This window comes from Copadichromis virginalis, linkage group LG8 (assembly GCF_057382275.1).
Source record: "Copadichromis virginalis isolate Kocher_CV1m ecotype Utaka linkage group LG8, C_Virginalis_male_GT1.1, whole genome shotgun sequence".
In the NCBI taxonomy this organism is placed as follows: domain Eukaryota; kingdom Metazoa; phylum Chordata; class Actinopteri; order Cichliformes; family Cichlidae; genus Copadichromis; species Copadichromis virginalis.
The window spans coordinates 21,887,664-21,907,791 of record NC_140625.1 but is presented as its reverse complement, the minus strand read 5'-3'; the positions used below and the strand labels follow the sequence as shown (position 1 = coordinate 21,907,791).

Sequence of the window (20,128 nt, the reverse complement as noted above, 5' to 3'; positions counted from 1 at the left end):
GAGAGTGTGTTGCAAAATGACTGTAATACAAAGCTGATATGTATGTTTTGTCATTAAATAATTAGAAATCACAGAAAGTGAGTCAAAGGCATGCCATGGAAATGTGACTCATGCCCCACTGATGAACAGGAACTCACTAGTGTGCCTTGTTTAATTGGCTCCGTGGGGAAAACAGTGCTCTTCAGTATCTACAACAAGGCCCTGCTGACATGGCATCAAGGAGTAACAGCAGATCATATGACCTAATGGCATCGCTTAGAGCTCGGGCTCTACTTGCATTAAGGAATCTGTAAAAATCCATATGAAATATCTGGTGAAGCAGCAGTCGTTTTGTTCGTCAGTTGTCATGTTCAGCTTCAAATTTTCTTTGTTCACAATTGTGCCAGAACATTAGGTCTTCCTAAATGTATGTCAGTAATAGACTAATTTGGTATTTTTAAAAATATTCCCCCTGGATATTGCAGAAGATCTGATTCATAACCTCATCGCTGTTTCGTGGCTGAAAAGATGCAGTATAAATTGAATTTTTGTGATCTGAACTGCAAGGACGGAAAGGCTGTGAGGAAAAAGCCCCGCTGAGCTAAATTTGGGTCTAACAGCTCTCTGAATTTTAATGTGATACGTTGCAACTAATCACTGGTATAATAGGGTTTGGCTTTAAGGTCATAGTTTACAGCAAACGCTCATATTAAGATGACGCTCGTGTGTTGGTTATTTTATGTTTTAATAAGAAATATGTAGGGAGGCAGGACATTTTGTCAGATATATCTTCCTTTAAAGATTACTTACTTCATTCACCTCTTCAAACAAAACAAACAAACACAAACAAATGTCACAGTTTATCTACCTTGTTGTTGGAGCAGCAAAGCTTCCAGCTCTGTATTGTGCGCTGTGCAGAAATTATTCCTTATCATAGACCGATCCCCACTCTCTCCATTTGCATCGATGTTGCTACACTGTAGTCAGTGATTGTTTTGTACTCTCTTTCAACCATCAAATGCTGGACCTCTGAAGCTTAGGAGCCAACTGTCAAACACTGACTATAAGTCGGAGATGAACCAGAGAGCACAAAAAAACATTCAATCTATACTGGAATTAGAGCATGAGTGGGTGGGAAACATTGAGTTCGATAAGACGGAACAAAGATTTGTCGTAAAGGCAAGGCAATTCGACTTAAACCAAGACAAGAATGGGATCAGCTGGGAACAAGATTGAGTCAAACTGGGTCTTTTGGCCGAGACGATGAGTGGTTGTCTTCAGCATTTCCAGTTCACCGTATGCACCAGATGTGCCAGCCATTACTGGCCTTGGCAATGGCCTGCTAGCCCTGAGGACTGCAGCTGCTAAATGCCATCCACTGTAAATCATTGGTGCCTCTGCCTTTTCACAGTCATTATTCCTCCTCCTACCTCCAGATTGTTAGGCTATACCAATTATTTGTGTATTGCCTCTCATAAAGAACAGCTGGATCCCTGAGCAGCTCGTGTATCTCAAGAGTTACAAAAAGAAAAAAAGACGGACGTGAGAGTTTTGTCATGCATTGCACAGGCTGGTAATTGAAGAGCAGGGCTGAGTTCATGGAAACTGAATGAATGCAACGAAGGAGGGGGTTCAACTTTTCAACGGGCAATTTTGGCTCAGGCTTTGGGGGCAAGGAGGAAATCAACAACAGCAGTTGCTAAGGAAGTGCCCTGCTTGTTGAACAGCAGTCTTGACAGCTGTTGATCAGAGAGGAGGAGGAGGGGGAAAGAGGGCACAATTATGGTTATTACTACAGCTGTCTTTAATGCTCTTTCCTTTCACCATTTCATTTCATTACAAAGCCACTCTGATCTTTTGCTTTAATCCAGAATGTCTGGAGATCTGCTTCGAGGTAACCCACTTTTACCTAATGCAACCTGCGAACGGGGTGGGGGGGTCAGCAGCGAGGGGTGATGTAAGCCGCCTCCGCACATGTTGGAAATCAAAGACAAGCCAAGAATGAGGCCGTGCCAAACATTCACAAAGTGTCATGACATATTTAGAGCTGTATTAGATGTGAAAACCCAATCAGAGGGAAACACAATTTGAAAGAGTTGCCAGCATTAAGTTACACAGACGTTTCTCCTTCTCAGAAGTCAAAGATTCCAAAGAGTAAGTGTTTTATAGCTTGTGTGCAATACAGCCAGTAGGTCTCAACAGCTCTACTACATTCATACTGACCTCAGTGAAGTGAAGAATTGTGGGTTGTTTGCAGTTGTGACATTTCCTGTCAACAATCCACCAGAAAAACCTTTAAAAATTACATAAAAATATCATCAAATTAATGCCAGTAAAGTTTTACTAATCTGGATTTCATGTTTGACTGTGTCTATAATATTCAGTTGTTGAGCACGTTGCTGCTGTGGCCAGGTTCAAGATAGATGTGTTTTATATGGTAGAAAAGGTCTCTCTTTCCCATACAAAGGAAAGAAAATCAGGCTTTTAAAGCCACAGGCACGAACAGGCACGTGGGTGGCAGAGGTGGTAAAGGGTCAGCATTAGTGTTGATGGCATAAATAATAAAATGGCACGATAATAATACATTTTATTTAAATGACACCCTTTTTCAAAAGGGCTTTTACAGACTAGCAAGAAAGCAGAATAAAGCCGATCATTAAGGTCCAACAAAACAAGATAAATCTACGGTGAAGTTGGCGGGGATAGGTGCAAAATGCAAGATACAAGATGACAATTTAAATAATAAATATCAATAAAAGAATAAAAGCAATAGAGCAGAAACAATAAACAATGAAGAAAGACAACGATAAGAGAATAATGGAAAACTGAGACTGTGAGAGATGGCTTCACATAAAAGAGGAAGTGATTTTTAAAGAGGTCACTTATTCAGTGAGACTTATCTGCTTATCTCAGGCGGGTCTCTCCAGAGTCGAGGGGGCCCTGATGAGAATGTACATTTAAAAAAAATTCAAGGGTCCTTCATCACACCGGTTGAACGAGACATTTGGGTATCAAATCATCCACGAATTGTCTCATGCATGTACTTATCTATGAAGCACAGCACTGATATAAGTTTGAAGATTACGTATATATTCATCCATTCCAGCTTTGTGCTGAGTTTTATTGTGTCAGTGGAGTATTAAAAATCTCATATGGTGCTTTTGTATCAGGAGTCACAAAGAATGAGATACAATCTGGACTTATTCATGCACATTTTACACAGACGCTGTCATCTAAGGCACTATATTATCACAGAAAAGCTCAATAAAGCCACATGAGGTCTTTAACAAAGCTTTTGGCGGACACAGCCTTGGGGCGAGTGCTTTCCCCACGGAGCAGACCACCCTCTCTCTCTGTTCCAAAAACAATATTAAAAACACACAATCCCCTATTCCTCCTAAATTTATGGGTGTTGTACGTCTTGCAGAGGAAGCACTTTTTGGGTTGAGTGTTCATAATCCTTTTCTCATAAAATATGTCTAATCAGATCTCCCACTCTCCATGGAGAGAGAAGTCACAGGGGCCCTGTGCTGTTCATATGCTGATGGAACTTTGGAGAGCTCGCTGAGCTCTAGTGGTTAATTGATTTTGTGATTAGCAGCAATTAGCCCTGATTACATTAGACTAAAGAGGGCTCTCGTGGGGGGATCTCAGTTGTCTTCTTGCTCTCTCTCTCTATTTGTGTGACTCACGTAACATTTCCTTCACTCGCAGGTATCCTTTTCCTACGGTGTTCAGCAGCTGCAGCAGGAAGGACCTCACGGCTAGTTTCGAAAAAGGCGTTGGAATGTGTCTCTTCAATATGCCAGAGGTCAAAGTGCTGTATGGTGGGCAGAAATGTGGCAACGGCTATGTGGAGGAGGGAGAGGAGTGTGACTGTGGAGAACTGGAGGTGAGGGTGCTGTAGGTCATAATAAAAAAAATAAAAAATGTTGTTATTTTCAGGTCTCTTGCAGCTTTTGCCAAAAACTCTTAGCTGCTACTCATAAATCATTGTTAATTATGTTTTCCATTCTACATCAAATTAAATAAGGAAACACGCTAGAGGGGCGTGCTGCCCTGACACTAGTAGTTCGCCTCAGCTTCAAATCTAATGGCACAAAGCTTTTGTATTGCAAACACATTCTTCTGATAATTAGGTTAAAGATATGAGTATGGATTAATTCAATCAGTGGAAAGAAGACATGTTTGCGAGGGTTGATGTCTAATTGTGATACAGTACACTGAGAAGAAGCACTGCTGACAGTTTCACACTGTCAACTAGTGAATTATTTAAATGAATCTGCATTGGCATGCACATATTTAATGGAAGTGCATGTTGCCAACTGTTACAACTGCAGGATGATAAAACAGATAATCGTGATTCGGCTGACAATTAGCAGAGGCGAGCTGCTTATCGAATTATGAAATATGAAGGCGACATCTATTGTGATTTAGAGGGATATTTTGAATTACATAATAGCCTAAATGAGAGAACGCCTTGTTGTCTTTTGTAATTTGTTTATGCTTTTGCCCCCCTATGAGTTCTTTTGTGAGCTGCTCAAGTTTCAGTCAGGGTCACACTGAAAGTGGCCTTGTCCTTAAAAACAAAGCACTAACATAAGCTCCGCTGACCTGAGCCAGCAACAATAATAAAGCTCTCCACAAAACTGAGCAGAGTCATGCCAACTCAGGCCAGATCAGAGTTCTCAGCCAGCACCCCTCTCCGCCATTAAAAAGCCTCATTAAAAACTCTGGGTCCTGCTCCTCACAATCACTGGCTACTTCTTTTCAGCGTGACTTCTCTGCCTCTTTTTGGCCCCAGGGACCATGGGAAAGGCCCTTAATGGTTTTCAGACTGAAAGAAGTTTTGGAAGGCCCATCATATCAGCTGTGTCCCCTGCCAGCTCCATCCATCCACTTCCTCCCAACTCTTGCAGCATATTCAGACTATAATGGCAAAAGGAAAAGAGCTGACCCTCGGGGGTCCAGACAACCTGCATGAGATCATATATGCACAAGCACACACACACACACACACACACACACACACACACACACACACACACACACACACAGTGCATATCGTATATTCTGAGTCTTGATTGAATTCTTGCTTCCATGTGTATTGGAAAGCAGTGTTACTGATTGGTGCGGTGCATGGGTCACGATAGAGGCTAACAGGAAACAGATGGTGCTCAACAGTGAGATGGGAAATGTTATTGTAGATCTGCCCTCTCTCTCTCTCCCTCCAAAATGCCTCTGGATGCTATCTAAGTGACCTAAACCAACCAGAGCAATGAAATAAGTGATGGCATGCTGAGTGACAAAAATGTAAACAGAGCATGTCAGTCATCGTATCGCACCTGCTCTATTTCAGATAAATGGAATGGAATCTATAGCTGCCCCTAAAAGTGCGTGATTAAAATATTTTTTTAAATTAATGCACTGATTGGGAACAGTCCCCTCTTTTTTTTTCATCAGCCTCCACATCTGCACCTGGAACGTTCTTGGGAAACTGGACAAAGTTGGAGATGCCTGTAAATTTATAACCATAGTTTAAAAAAAAGGGCATATTTGTATGCTGAGCTTAAACCTCCTTTTGGCAAAGGCTTTTTCAAAAGCTCACAAAATCGTTTTAAATGTGTATTAAAGTGAGGTTATATTTCCACAACGCTTTGATCTATCGCAACCATGCCACAGATGTTTTCTAGTCCATCCATCCATCCATCCATCCATCCATCCATCAATTTTCTGCTTTATGTCTGGGGTGGACACCCTTATTTCTCTGTCCCTGGCCAGCACCTGCAGCTTTTCCAGGGGAGCACTAATAGGTTTAATATCTCTGATATATCCTGGGTCTGCCCTACACCTCATGTTCAGGATGTTTTACAGTCTTCACCGAAATGCCTCAGCCTCACAAAAGTTGTCAAATGGAGTTTAATTTTTCTAAACCATAATCGTTATTGCTAAAAGTATTAACTCACCCATCCAAATCATTGAATTGAGGTGTTCCAATCTTTTCCATGGCCACAGGTGTATAAAATCAAGTACCTAGGCAGGTACTCTCTCAGGTGCTCAGTGAATTCCAGCATGGCACCATGATAGGATGCCACCTGTGCAACAAGTCCAGGTGTGAAATGTGCTCACTACTAAATATCCACAGTCAACTAATAGTGGAATTATAACAAAGTGGAAGTGACAGGGAATGACAGCAACTCAGGCATAAAACGGTAAGCCAAGTAAAGTCACAAAGCGGGGTCAGTGGATGCTGAGGCTAATAGTGCGCAACTTTCTACAGAGTTAATAGCTACAGACCTCCAAACTTCCCGTGGCCTTCAGATTAACTCAAGAACAGTGTAGTGTGGGAACAGTTTGGGGACAGCCCCTTCCTGTTCCAACATGACCGTGCACCAGTGCACAAAGCAAACGTCCATAGCGACATGGATGAGGAAGTTTGGTGTGGAAGAACTTGACTGGCCTGCACAGAGTCCTGACTTCAATCCAAAAGAACAGCTTTGGGATGAAATAGAGGAGAGGCTTTTAGAGGAATGGTCAAAAATTCACACGAACACACTCCTAAACATTGTGGAAAGACAAGCCTTCCCAGAAGAGTTAAGGCTGCTATAGATTCCTTGCAGAAGTGCTTGGCTTATCAATACTAAATATGTACCTGATTGTTTGTTTGTTTTTTACTCAAGCTAAAAAGTGAGCAGTTTGGAATGTTGATTGCTGAAGTTTCACTTAAATATTCCAAATAGTTGTATATAAATTAAGATAACCTTTGCCTATTTAAATTATCGAGCCAGTTTAGTAAGCAAAGTAATTACTGTAGATTGCTTACATTTGTATTCAGAAGAATTGCATCTGAAAATACGAAGAATACCTGAGTGAGCCTTATATCATAGCAGCAGAGTGTGGGTTAAGTTTTTGATTGCTATTGTCACACCTGCCTGAACTGAAGTGGAGTTATTAGCTGTGGAAGTGTTGTGCAAATCAGTCTTTTACAATTTGCTTGTAAAGTAGCATCGTCTGTGTTTATATAATCTAAAGTTTCATTCATTTAAACTTACGTCTTTCTTTGTTATCTTCTCAGACATTGTCTTAGTTGGATTCTTGAGCGTTATGCTAACTTAAAAAAGTATTTTGGCACTTGCTTGTTTATTTAGGGTTTCTGCAGGGTGTGTCCTTTTCTTTTCTCAGGGAATGGGGCGATTGTGGCTCAAGAGTTGGGAGTTCGCCTTGTAATTGGAAGGTTGCCGGTTCGAGCCCCGGCTTGGACAGTCTCGGTCGTTGTGTCCTTGGGCAAGACACTTCACCCGTTGCCTACTGGTGGTGGTCAGAGGGCCCGGTGGTGCCAGTGTCCGGCAGCCTCGCCTCTGTCAGTGCGCCCCAGGGTGGCTGTGGTTACAATGTAGCTTGCCATCACCAGTGTGTGAATGGGTGGCTGACTGGTTGTGTAAAGCGCTTTGGGGTCCTTAGGGACTAGTAAAAGCGCTATACAATACCATTCTCTCCTGTTCATTTTACTATTGAGTTCAACATGGTTTCTGGGGTCTGAAAAAATCCTGTCAGATGTTTTTCGAAACCTAGAAACTGCTGTTTCCTTTCTTCACTCAGGTTTTTTTAGTTGCTACGTTACACAGTCCTGCTAGGGCTGCATCCCCTCTGATAACAAAATTTGAGTTTTTGCTCTGGGGTGAAATATGATCTCTTTGTGCTGAGTTAATTCTTCTTCACTTTTGTTCCCTCTTATTTACTTTTCCTTTCTCTGCTTGTCTTCTTTTACTATTCTTTTCCATCGGAAGGAATGTATGAATCCCTGCTGCAATGCCACCACCTGCACTCTGAAAGGAGATGCTGTTTGTGCACATGGACAGTGCTGCCAGGACTGTCAGGTAATATGTGTTATAGTATTTCAGTACAAAGTATTTTTACAGACATCTTACAAAAAAGTTATTTTCTCTGATTAACTTGATTTGACATCCTTTAATCCGATGTAGTAGAAATGTGTTTTTTGGCGTAATTCACATTTCTCTGGGCTTCACTGTGGGTCTTTGTCTTTGTTGTCGTGTAGCTGAAGCCATCAGGCACACTGTGCCGTGAATCCAGCAACTCTTGTGATCTGCCTGAGTTTTGCACCGGTACCAGTCCTCACTGTCCCTCCAACGTCTACCTTCATGATGGCCATGGCTGCCACAACGTGGACGGCTACTGTTATAATGGCATTTGTCAGACTCATGAACAGCAGTGCATAACACTGTGGGGCCACGGTACGTGAAAAATCCCCCTTGCTGCGTCACACTCAACAGTTCAACAATTGTTGCGATTTTTTTTCTTTTTATGTGTTTAATGCATCTTGCAGGAGCCAAGCCAGCTCCAGGCATCTGCTTTGAAAGGGTCAACTCAGCAGGAGACCCTTATGGCAACTGTGGCAAGGATACAAAAGGCTCCTTTGCCAAATGTGAAGTGCGGTAAGTCCTGATGTCGCCATAGAAACTAGTGAATGTATTCAATAGCATGTGATTTATGGAATGCAGTTAGGAACATAAAGCATATTGTACCTATTTCATAAAAAATGCATATACCTCATTGAAATAGGAGCACTTTTTCAATGCTAGGCACCACTCTGTGTGACTGAATGAGGCTGACACAGTTTTCTCAGTAGTTAAGAAAAATAAAGCAAAAATGCCAGATTGGTGTCTCAGTTTTATGAAGCTTTTTTCCCCCCAAGTAGCGGATCCATTAGATGATAGAAAATAATCATTAGTTGGAGTCCTAATTGAGGGTTGCAGAGTCATTTGATGTAATGCAACAAGTTCTGTCTCTAAAATCTCAGTTGTGATCTGGAAACGGCGTAAACGAGCTGCCTGTTCTTCAGTTTCTTTAATTGGACAGAAGGAGAAAGATGAAAATGAAAATAAAGCTCCTCGTATCCACAAAACAGTGACATGTAATTTAATTATTGTATTGTTATTCCCCTTGGTGTTTGTTTACAGAGATGCAAAATGTGGCAAAATCCAGTGTCAAGGAGGAGCTAATCGCCCAGTAATTGGCACCAACGCTGTTTCAATTGAAACCAACATACCCCTTCAGGAAGGGGGAAGAATACTGTGCCGAGGTACGCATGTCTACTTGGGTGATGACATGCCTGATCCTGGCTTGGTCCTGACAGGAACCAAGTGTGGAGATGAAATGGTGAGAGCTAAGGCTTGTGCTTTCAGTCTCATTACATTTATCAGTTATGATTAAGTAGATGTTGCTATTTCTATGAGCAGTTCATGAAAGATGCCTATTGTGCTTTTCATATCTTCTATCATATATACTGTTACAACAATGGATCCTCATGTTTAATAATGAGGTCAGCATATGTGCAGATAATCCCTATGGGCCAACATTTCAGACTTCTGAAGGCTCTAAAAGATTAGTTTCAAACAGGTTGTCTACTGTCATCTCAAGGGCACAGCACTCCCACCTACCTGCAGTTCAGACCTTCTGTTTGTGAGGACCAGTCAATCAGAAGAATGTAGCCTATATAAAGGGGGAATGGAGCTTAAATGGCTTGCTTTATCCAGTGAAAGAACTGGTAGATCTTTTAATGAACAGTTATAAATGAAAGAGAGGGTGATTTTCTTTTATATTAAACATCATCATTGTAATCAAGAAATGAAATAACATCAAATCAAACCACTGAATGTGAAAAACGGTTGGTCCACTGTCCTAAAAATGTATGCGTTAAGGTACATACCAAAAAAGGAAAAGGAGAAGTGCTTATTAACTTCCAGTCAGGGTGGAGAACTCCATCCAACATAAACATGCTGTGAAAAAAGCACAAAAGACATACATGGAAAAAGGTTACCAAAATAAAACAGGAAGTGGCTTGTAGTAAAACACAGGAAGCACACTGAATCTGCGTCCCAATTCTTTGGATGTATAATTCGGAAGAGTGCCTAGATAGGTTGCAGTCCCTGATTTGGGTTGTAACTACAGACAGAGACAAAAACAGAGAAAACGTGGTTCAAAATCATAACAACAAAAACAAATATGAAAGTAATAGCACCAATGCTAATCTGTAAGTCGATATAAACACAAAACTTATTGCTGAGAAATAAGAGTGGAGAAGGGGTGGAGTGAAAGGCCATGACTAAGATGTTTTGAGGAGTTCTTTAAGCCGTGTCCTTTTGTCATTTCAGACTTGCACTGGCTCAGACTCTTAACTGACTTAACATTATTCAGTCTATTTGGCATCTCCTAGTGTTCATCAATCTAGCCATTGGTCATTTCGCTGATACAGTTAGTCCATTTAGTCTAATTTAGCTCTCTATGAGCCTCGACTCTTAAGGAGGATCTACCCTCCGCCCTCATCTGCAAAGACATTACATTCTGTGCCCGCTGCTGCCAAGCTCATCTTCACATTCTGCTGTGCTATACTCTCTTTGTGTCTGGTGCCTTTAAGGAGACATATAATACATTTCTGATACATTCCCGTCAGTGGTGACATCGTTTTATTTCATGCTATACTGATTTACCGCTGAAGTGCCTGTCAGAAGCAAATTAAAAGAAAGGGCATAGCGCCTCTATCTGTTTTTACCTTAAAAATGAAAGGGTTTGGAAATTTACTGACATTGTTTTTGAGCTCACACTGTTGATTTTTCGTGTCGTCTTCTGCTTCAGATGTGTTTGAATCGTCAGTGCCAGAACGTCAGTGTTTTCGGTGTGCACGATTGTTCGGCCAAGTGCAGCGGTCGAGGGGTGAGTACAGTACGTTTCATCCTGTTTCGCTGTTTGAAAAAAAACGATGTGATAGTTGTCAATCCTAAAACAAACCGTATTCCGTCTTCACATCAGCTCGTTTGGGCTGTAATGTGTTCAGAATGCCCAGTACACACTGGCTAGAGAGCCATTACACTGCCTTGCAATCAATCACTCTGAATGCTGAAAGGTTCAATCAATTAGACATAATGATTTCATTTCCGTTCTGCGTAAAGGGTCATTCATCATACCATCAGGCAGTCTTCCTTGTCCCGAAAAATCTGTTGAAATCTGAAGGCCCGGCTTTGTTTGGCCAAACCCTCGGAGCAATGACACACAGTCTGACTTTGAGCTGGGGAAAATAGAGATTAGATTTTTCTTAAATGCCACCCATCAAATGTCTACGGGTGGTCCTGTTAGAGATGAAATGTATGGCTTTGTAGTATTAAATTTCCTGGTGAAGCCCAGAGGCTTTGGCTGTGACTGTGACTGTTTAAGTTGCTCTTTCATCAAATGCATACAGACGAAAGAATTGCGACTGTCTGTTAAAGTGAAACGTGTCCGGGTGTTATACAGCGATATTTGTTTGTGTAGCGCCATAAGACATGTCTATGAAATTTTAAGGAATGTTTTACTTGCTGAAATAAAAAGAGACAGGGCACCTCTGCATGTACAGATTAGATCAAGATGTTGCCTTGGAGAGAGGCCCTCACCTGTTCCATATTACTCAGATAGGGAATCCTCTTAGACTTCACCATTCCTGCACGACAGGAAGAGGGAGAGAGAGATTATAAAAATGTGGTTTAAGAGAAAGGGTCTGCTCTGAATTTTATACCAGACATTTTTGCTACGCGGAGCCTAGCAGGGCTGGCTGTTGGTCGATTCTGTCTGCTTCATGCGGCACATAAAGAATGGAAATGATTTTATCATCTGTTCATTCATCAGTTTTCAACTGCTTATTTGGGTCATGGGTGTAGGAGGGCATCGATTTTAGCAGATCTGCCCAGACTTCCCTCTGCCTGGCCATTACCTGCAGTTCTTTCAGTAGGCATTGCCAAGCCAGCAGAGAGATGTAATCTCTCCAGTGTGTCCCGAATTTCCACGAAACACTTCACCTAGGAGATGTCTAGAAGGCATCTTAGATAAATGCCCAGACCTCTTCAGCTGGGTAATTTTAATGCAGAGGAACAGCAGCTCTACTTTGAGCCCCTCCCGAACGACTGAGCTCCTTACCCTATCTCTTAAGGGCGAGCTCAGACACCCTTCAGAGGAAGCTTATTTCTGCCACTTTATATCTCAAGCAAAAATCCCACATTTACTTATTCTATCGTATTAAATTTGAGAAATTGTTACTTTGCTGTAAAGTAAATGAAAATTTACTACTTCTTTTTTCGGCAACTCAATTTCTAATTTCTGAGATTTTTTTTTAACATTGAGAAATTTACTATGATATTGTATTGAATCACTCTGCATCCCTTTGCATAAACATAACTCATTTGTAACCTATTAAATTTAAGCAGCATAATAAATGTATGGAGTGTAAAAGGTGTTAAAAATAGGGGGGCGCTTGGTCTCATATAATAGTTAACTGTCCTTTTAATATACTGTAGGTGTGCAATAACAACAAGAACTGTCACTGTGAGGCTCACTGGGCGCCTCCCTTCTGTGACAAGGCAGGTTTCGGTGGGAGTGTGGACAGTGGTCCGATCAGGCAAGCAGGTAAGTCAGTAGCTGTTACACCACAGGAGTGATTTATTACATTTCAGGTCATTAAATTTAAAGGTTTTCAGAGTGTCATTTTTCAGCATTTTTACCATAATATACAATAAATTGTGGACTTATGTTTAGACACAAACTCCATGTGAGAAATCCTGAAATTCTGAAGTAATAATGGAATAAACTTGGAGAATACTCCCAAAACTTTTGTGTGTGTTTCTGAGCAGACAATGGGAATCTGACAGTGGGCATTCTGGTAGCTCTACTCGTCGTCCTGGGTGCCGGTCTGACCATGTGCATCAAGAGAAAAACTCTACTGAGACTTCTATTTACAAGCAAAAAAAATCCAATAGAGAAGATCAGGTGTGTTTTCAGCCCGTAATAGTGGAATGATTTCTAGATATAATGCATCTTTTTTGTAACAGATCAAGGTCCGTAAATGAAAACAACAGGTGCCATTGAGCGGGCGAGTCTTTATGATTGGTCACACTGTGAATCCAATTACAGTGGTGAATTTACTTTTGATTGCACAGTTTAAATTATATTACTATTGTAACTGGTGTATGATTAATATAAAGTATTTAATTACAGATATATAATTTCTCCTTTATATTACAGATCAGTAAGCGCCGCAATCAGTGGACCAACAGCTCCTAACCAGCCTCCATCAGCAAGCTTAACCTCTCCATCCCGACCGGCACCGCCTCTGCCTCACAGTGCCACCATCTTCAAGGTCACTAGATTGCACACATCTGCTTTTGACCGGCCGATCGCATACACACCAATAGATGTGGCTCTGACAAATGGAGGATCAGCAATAGATTATCCTTGCTGTTTTATTTTTCCTGGAATGCCGCAGCTGTTTCGACAGCGCACATCATTCTCAACTAGATTGACGTGCTGTTTTCACACAAATGGCAGCTCATTCAAATCCAATTAAATCATCCTTTTCCATATGGACTTGTAGAGGAGGTTGTGATAATGGAGTCTGTGGCGAGCAGCATGTTCAGGCACTCTAATACATTTCATGTCATTAACAGCTGTCTGTTAAGAGAGAAACTGATTCATCTGCACATGAAGAATGTTGATGCAGCTGCTTAGTTGACTTCTAAAGCCATCTTGTTGCTCGTAATTGCAAGGCAGAAACCGCATTTTGCTGTACTTGTGTGCCTACATCGCTGTATGCCTTTACCTCCCCCCCTACATTATTGCCCTGACTTAGTTTGTAATGGGAAGGGACCCGTGATCGATCGAGTTAGGGGCTGCTGAAGGATAAGAGAAACTGTGTCAGAAGAGCCTTTTGTGTTGCAGGGTGGCACACAAGTGGAGTAAGCTGTTGTGCATTACCATGAGATTGGTGTTTTCAGTTAGTGGCATGTGGTTTTCATTTGGGGTCAACGGTAAAAAGAGAGAGGATGTAAGGCTGTTTGATGTAGGCACAGAGCAGGTGAGGTCATTTTCCAGTTGTTGGGAGCTGCATTAAACTGCCGCCTGAATGCATGTGTGCCTGCCTTTGTATGTCTTATATTGTGTTTAAGCTGTGCACATCTGGACAGGTTTAAATATCAAGCAAGACTCATATTTTGGCTCTTTAGCTGTGTTCATCTTTTAAGAAGCCCAAGCGAGTGCTCATGGGATAGTCGTGGTCTTTTCCCTTTACGAAGTCACCTGATGTCGACTCGGGGGAATAGAGAGCAACTAAGTGGGAGTGTTTGATTTATGTATCTTTGAAAGCATCAGGAAGGACAGCAGAGGAAGACGAGGAGATTATCATGATTGTTTCTGATAGGAAGCAGACGGTTTCTCTTCTGACAAACTCTTTCAACTTTAATCTCTCTGTAGCCTCCTCACCGAGGGCCAGAGGCGGGGCTCCCACCGGCCCCCTTCCCTCCCCACAGCCTGCATAGACTGCCCCAGTGCCCTCCAGTTCACCTTAGCCACCCAGTCCCTCTTTCCCTTACCGTGTCCCTCTCCCCTGGCCCTGGGCAACCGAGACCCCCAGTCCCTCCTCCTCACCGAGCCCCTCCACCTCACATCCACGTCGCACCCAGAGGGGCGTCATTTCACAGTGCATCACACCACAACTCTTGCAGGATGGTCATGGTGAGTGAATTTCCTGTTTCCTCAGTTGGAAACATTTTATTCGATGATGTTACTTACTGTAATTTCGCCACCGCTGTGTCTGGGGAGCTTTTACTCGCTACCCAGGCCTGTAATACCCAACCGGGGAAATGATGATGTTCGATGCACTTTCAAATTGCTGTTTTTTGATGTCGACTGTTTTCATGGTTCTTTCGTGTGCTATAAAAGCAGAGGCATCTTGACAGTTATGCACAGTCACATAAAATAACGAGGTTAGCCCAGGAGCTAGCGCCATCCAAGCAAAGCTTGAGCTCTACAACAAAAACCACAACATAAATAATAAAAATGGAGCCAGACTCACAGGAGGGGAGCGTGTGAGGGCAGCAACTGCAAGGAGCAAGTATGTACAAATATCACAGGGTGGCAAACTTATTGCCACTGTTATTGCATGGGCTTTAGTTATGGCATTGCAGGGTTTCAAAACTGAGAGGAACAGAAAGCCAAATAGTAATTCTTATTTGACTTTAAACTGATTTGATTTGTACTCTTGGAGGTACTCAAGCCCAAAGAGACAGAAGTAAAAAGAGCCAATCTAAATGATTTGAGTGTTTGAGTGTTGTTAAAAAGACAGAAACTGATTGGAGATCATTGGTGCACGATTCTTTCAGGCTCAGATGAACAAGGTTGGATCTCAGACAAAAATTGTCGGCATTCATTTCCAGCCTTGGCTGCTTTTATGTTTCGGTTCTGTAACATTGAATATTATCGAAAACGTTTGCAAATGTCACCTTTGCCTGTGGAAAAAGCATAAAGGTCATCCATTGTTACTAATTGATCAAGAAAACTGAACATAATTGAACCCCAGCGACCCCAGGAATACTGCCGAATTTCTTTTTTTGCATTAAATATCTATAATGTATTTATGTTGAAACTACCATATACATAAAAAACAAATAACAACGTGCGAAAACAAAGATTTAATCATATAACAAATGTCTTCCAGGTGACAGTTACAATAGGTGACAAATGCTGTGTATTGCACAAGATGCCAGAAAAAACACACAGAGACACAAAGCACAATACAGCGTGCATGATAACATCTTCTAAAAAGCAGATTGATAATATACAGTATTGACTGCTGGAGAATTTTTAAAAAGCACCCGTCGATTTCATAAAAGCTCATACACCTGTTCAAAATGTGGCGTACAGAAGCTCTTGGCTGTTTTTACTTTAAGAAGTAGGCCCTCTCAGCTGCTCCTATTAAATGGCAAAGTGATTCCTGTTGGCAGCAGGCTTCATCAACTGTATCTTTAGCAGCTGTTTGGCAGCTCCAGGATGTTAACAAAGAACATAAGTCATGAGTGAAATCTCTCTGCTGCGGGCTTTGAAGCACTGTTAAATGTGAGAGCTCCACCTGAGGAAGTGAGCGGGGTTTTAGACAGACTGTTTTGTGGGTGTGTGAGGTCTGAGGTTCATCCCTGTTGATCCTTTCTCTCTGTGGTGTTTGTGGAAATGTCTCCTTAGCCCAGGAGAAGAGTAGGGAATGAATCATGATCTCTGTATTCTAGAGAAGATTTAAACAGCATGATAGTTTTCCTGTTATTAGTTGGTTAGAGAAGACAGCGTCGGCGCCTCAAAGAAAAGCTCAAAGAAAAGCTCAAAGAAAAGCAGGCATTGGCTATAATTATCTGACTGTTAGTGCCACCTGGTGGTGAGTTTCCATCATTATTTAAAAGTGTCTGTCCTTTAATAGGAATTGGAGAAGCCCAGTCCTCCTCAGAAACCTCTACCTGCTGATCCAAGGGGGTCTCGACTGGTGCGAAGTCCCTCTGTTCAGCAGAGCCAAACCGCAGGCCAAGGACCTCCTAGTGTCTGTGGCCCTGTGCCTGCCGTACCCAGACCTCCACGTCCTATCCCACACCTCAACAGGTGGGTTCAAACCTTACCTGGATATATTTAACTCGCTGAAACATTTTTTTTACTTTTTTTTTCCACTTTTCTCTTCCTCTAGGCCGAGTCCCAAGCACCCCCCAACACTACCAAAGCCTTGCATTATTGCCAACGTCAAATACAGCAGCTGAGATTTTGGCCAGAAGGGACATTGTTATGATAAGACTGAAAAGATTTGCACTATGAAAACTCTGAAAAACCTTAAAAAGGTGGTGGCTTCTCTGAGTTTTGAATCAGGAGACCTGCCGTGTCCCTTTTGGTGCTCTGTCTCTGAATGGTGCTACGAGTGTGCGCTCAGGTACATGTAAAGTATTTATATTCAGTATTTATTGCCACGCAGTGCACTGTGCCAGACACTTTTAAGACATGGTAGCAACTTTGAATTTTGAATTACTTGTTTTCGTTTCGCGCCTTCACATCAGCCGACGTTTATGAAGGAGAGCGATCTGTGAAATTGTGCCAACGGAGACGCTTTTGTGGAATGTGTTTAAATGAAGGGAACCCTTTACCTTGTGGTTTTGTTTTGCGTCATAAGTGAAGAATTTCAAAAGAGTTGTGCAATGATAGATGGGAGCATCAAACAACATTTGTAGTTTTTTTTTTTTTTTAATCCACTGGGGTTTTCTTGAAGGGTAACGCTCTGCATAGCAACTTTGGGCCATCTGACAAGGCTTGAAACAACTGCAGCAAAGGAGATTGTGATATTAATACAACAGATCTTTGATGCGTTCTGCAATCAAGAAGACGGGTCGTTTCTTGGCTCAAAAATGAAATCCAGGCCTGTTCCTTTTTCTTCGTCATTTTTATCACGGAAAGGTAACAAATTCAACTGTGAAATGTCACTGATTTGCCATTTCCTTTTCATTTGCAAGGCCCAATATGCACTCTTGAGGGATCCGGGTACAGAGATCTAAAATGAGCCAAGATCAAGAAAGTATCCCTCAGAAAGAGTAAACCTATCTGAAATATTTGCTTTGCTAAAGGTCATGTGTGTTTTTAATTTTTTTTCCCTTCTATGCTTGCTGCACCAAGGACTAGATTAAATCATGGAATCACTGATGACTTGCTTAAAGGTGTTCCTCGCATGTAAACAGCCAAAGTCTGGCTGCGGTGTTCATATGTGCATTTTTAACATGTTTTTATCTAACTGGAAAGGACAGTTTTACTTGATAAGAAAACATTTTTAGATTTCATTCTGCCACAGAAATGATGTTTAATGGTTACTCAGTATATGCTGACTCACTCAAGTGTATCTGGGCTTCTGTTCATTTTTTAGTTTTCCTTTTTTTTTTTTTTAACATTTCTACTTTACATATTTTAGATAATCTTTTAAAAAATGAACACTGTTTTATCATTTTGGTTTACTTAATGTTTTTGCTGGATTGCAGTGCATCATATATAAATACATATATACATCCACAATGAGCAACATTTCCTTTGAGCACCGCTGTTGTTCACAAATATGTCTGCTAAAAACTGATATGGATAGAATTTTGTTACTTTTGATACTCTTTATAATAATGCACTAGTTTTACATGCATTGCTTTATTTACTTTGCTTTTTCAATGCTGTCTGTCTATGCCTAATAGAGACCTGTTTGTATGTTACATTGTATGTTCTTTGTATGTTGTGTTACAGGTGAGCACATTTTTTTTCATGGAGAATTTTTGTTAAGGATTGTTCTTTAAGGCATCATATGTAAAACAAAAACAAAAAAACACTTAGTGTCTGTGTCTGATCATGGTATTTTAAACAATCAGTATTAGTAAACCTGTTTTTTACACTGAAAACATTTGTTATTGACTTTTTATGCTTTTTTTTATTACATTCACAGAAACACAGGCGACACTTGAACTCATCAATTAAAGATTCAAAACTGAAAAAAACAATGACATGTTCATTCCACAAGCCTGAGCCAGTGTAAATACAAAAAGATTTCATCCAGCTTCACATTTCAAAACCTCAGTGTCAGAACCCTCTGGCACTTTTTATGCTTAATAAACCAATTTTAAATTACATTTCAAATAATAAACATTATAATAAGGGTGATCTAACATTTTAGAGCAGCATTTATTTTCAGAAAAGTCTAAGGCTTCATACTTGCTGTAAAAGCTTATCTCATTTTAATGCTGTGAGCCTTTTTCTTAAAGCAATTTGACAAGGTCTCCATAGGGGATAGAAATAAGGCTTAAATCAATAGAACTGCTTACTATCAGGATTCGCTTGCAGTGATGTGGTGGAGTTAAGTGGTTGTGTGTAATTAAAAGGATACTGAAAGGAAACTTTGGGGAGGAAATCTGTTGTTGATAAGAAATTGAGGCCGCGCGCTAACGAAGACAAATGTTTCTGATGAGCTTTTGAAATCAGCCTCAGCCAGCATTTTCTAATTAGTCACATTTTATTTGTCAGTGGGTGAGACGTAGTGTCACCTCAGTGAAGTGTCTAAACATTGGGTTTAAAAGCTTTAAATAATGATCAAAATTACTGACATATCTGTTTTTGGCTGCTCTCAGGAGCTTTAGCTCTATTTTTTACAGATTTGCTGTTTATCAGGAGCTGAAATAGTTTCATTTATTACTCTGATAAAGGTAAGGTGATTTGTAAATGAACGCCAATTATGTAAGAATATAATTGTAACATTAAATAAAGTTAAAAATGGAATTCCAGCTAACATTTAAATATAAAAACAATAATAATCATCTATATACAGCCTGCTGACCAGGGGCGGAGCGTGGGGGTGGCTTACGGGGCTTAAGCCCGGGTTGTTTTGTCAGAAGCCCGGGGTATTTTGGAGTGTAATTTTTTCATAGTTAGATGCCTGGCTGACAACTGTATAAAACAAAAAGTACACACAATATTCGAAGCACATAGTGCACACTGTGGGAATTTACGACTGTGCGTGAATCCCCCCCTGATATTGGTATGATCCAAGCTCAGGCACTAAGCGACTGAGCGAGGGGGCGGGGCAGCTGCTGCCCGTGAGTGCGCTGTTGGAGAGACGGAGCCAGCCATACTAAGGAGAGCTTAAGTTTGACCAGGTACCAAAGCAAATCATTCGTACTGTACAAATAATGTAAATATGACGGTGCATCACGAAAGATTGATATGAAACTGATCACTTGACCAATATTACGTTACTTGCTCTTCAAGTGAATCAACAAATGGCAAAATGAAAAGCCGAACAAATGCTATTTTTTTTAGAGTCTTAGCTTACGTGTGTTTATTTCATATTTTCAGTTCTTACCCTCCCCGACTAAATCGGTTTCAGTTATGTACTGAAACATAAGAATGGACATTAGAGGGTTCTTTCAAAGAAAAAACTCAGGTAAATGTTATTTTATATATTATGCTTTGTATGTTGTTCAGTATATTTCTATGCAAAACAAGAGGGATTTCAGTACACAGCAGGATATTCACATTTGTAACCAGATATTTACATACACTTTAGGGAGAAAACATAAAACATTTTTACTGTACAACATCAATTTAGAGTAAATTTTTGTTTTAGATAAATATTGAAATATATTTTGAATTAGTTAAATTTCAGAATAAAGAGAGACAGAGCTATTTTTATCACTTTCATCAAATTTAGGAGTACATGTACACTAAATTTATTGTTAATTAATAAGAAAACTCCAGACGATTCCATTCTGAGCTGAAGAAGCTTCTG

The 20,128-nt window shown here is 40.8% G+C and overlaps 1 protein-coding gene across 1 annotated transcript in view; it reads left to right on the top strand.

Moving 5' to 3' along the window:
• adam12a (ADAM metallopeptidase domain 12a) overlaps nt 1-18,311 on the top strand; it is a 79,583-nt gene extending 61,272 nt beyond the window's left edge. The window contains exons 12-23 of the mRNA XM_085466541.1: nt 3,694-3,871; nt 7,767-7,856; nt 8,036-8,231; nt 8,324-8,432; nt 8,958-9,156; nt 10,633-10,710; nt 12,321-12,429; nt 12,654-12,789; nt 13,045-13,159; nt 14,269-14,529; nt 16,262-16,437; nt 16,520-18,311. Of these exons, the coding sequence (XP_085322667.1) occupies nt 3,694-3,871; nt 7,767-7,856; nt 8,036-8,231; nt 8,324-8,432; nt 8,958-9,156; nt 10,633-10,710; nt 12,321-12,429; nt 12,654-12,789; nt 13,045-13,159; nt 14,269-14,529; nt 16,262-16,437; nt 16,520-16,589 (1,717 nt within the window). The 3' untranslated portion in view covers nt 16,590-18,311. The remainder of the gene's footprint in view (nt 1-3,693; nt 3,872-7,766; nt 7,857-8,035; nt 8,232-8,323; nt 8,433-8,957; nt 9,157-10,632; nt 10,711-12,320; nt 12,430-12,653; nt 12,790-13,044; nt 13,160-14,268; nt 14,530-16,261; nt 16,438-16,519) is intronic.
• The last annotated feature ends 1,817 nt before the right edge of the window (nt 18,312-20,128 follow it).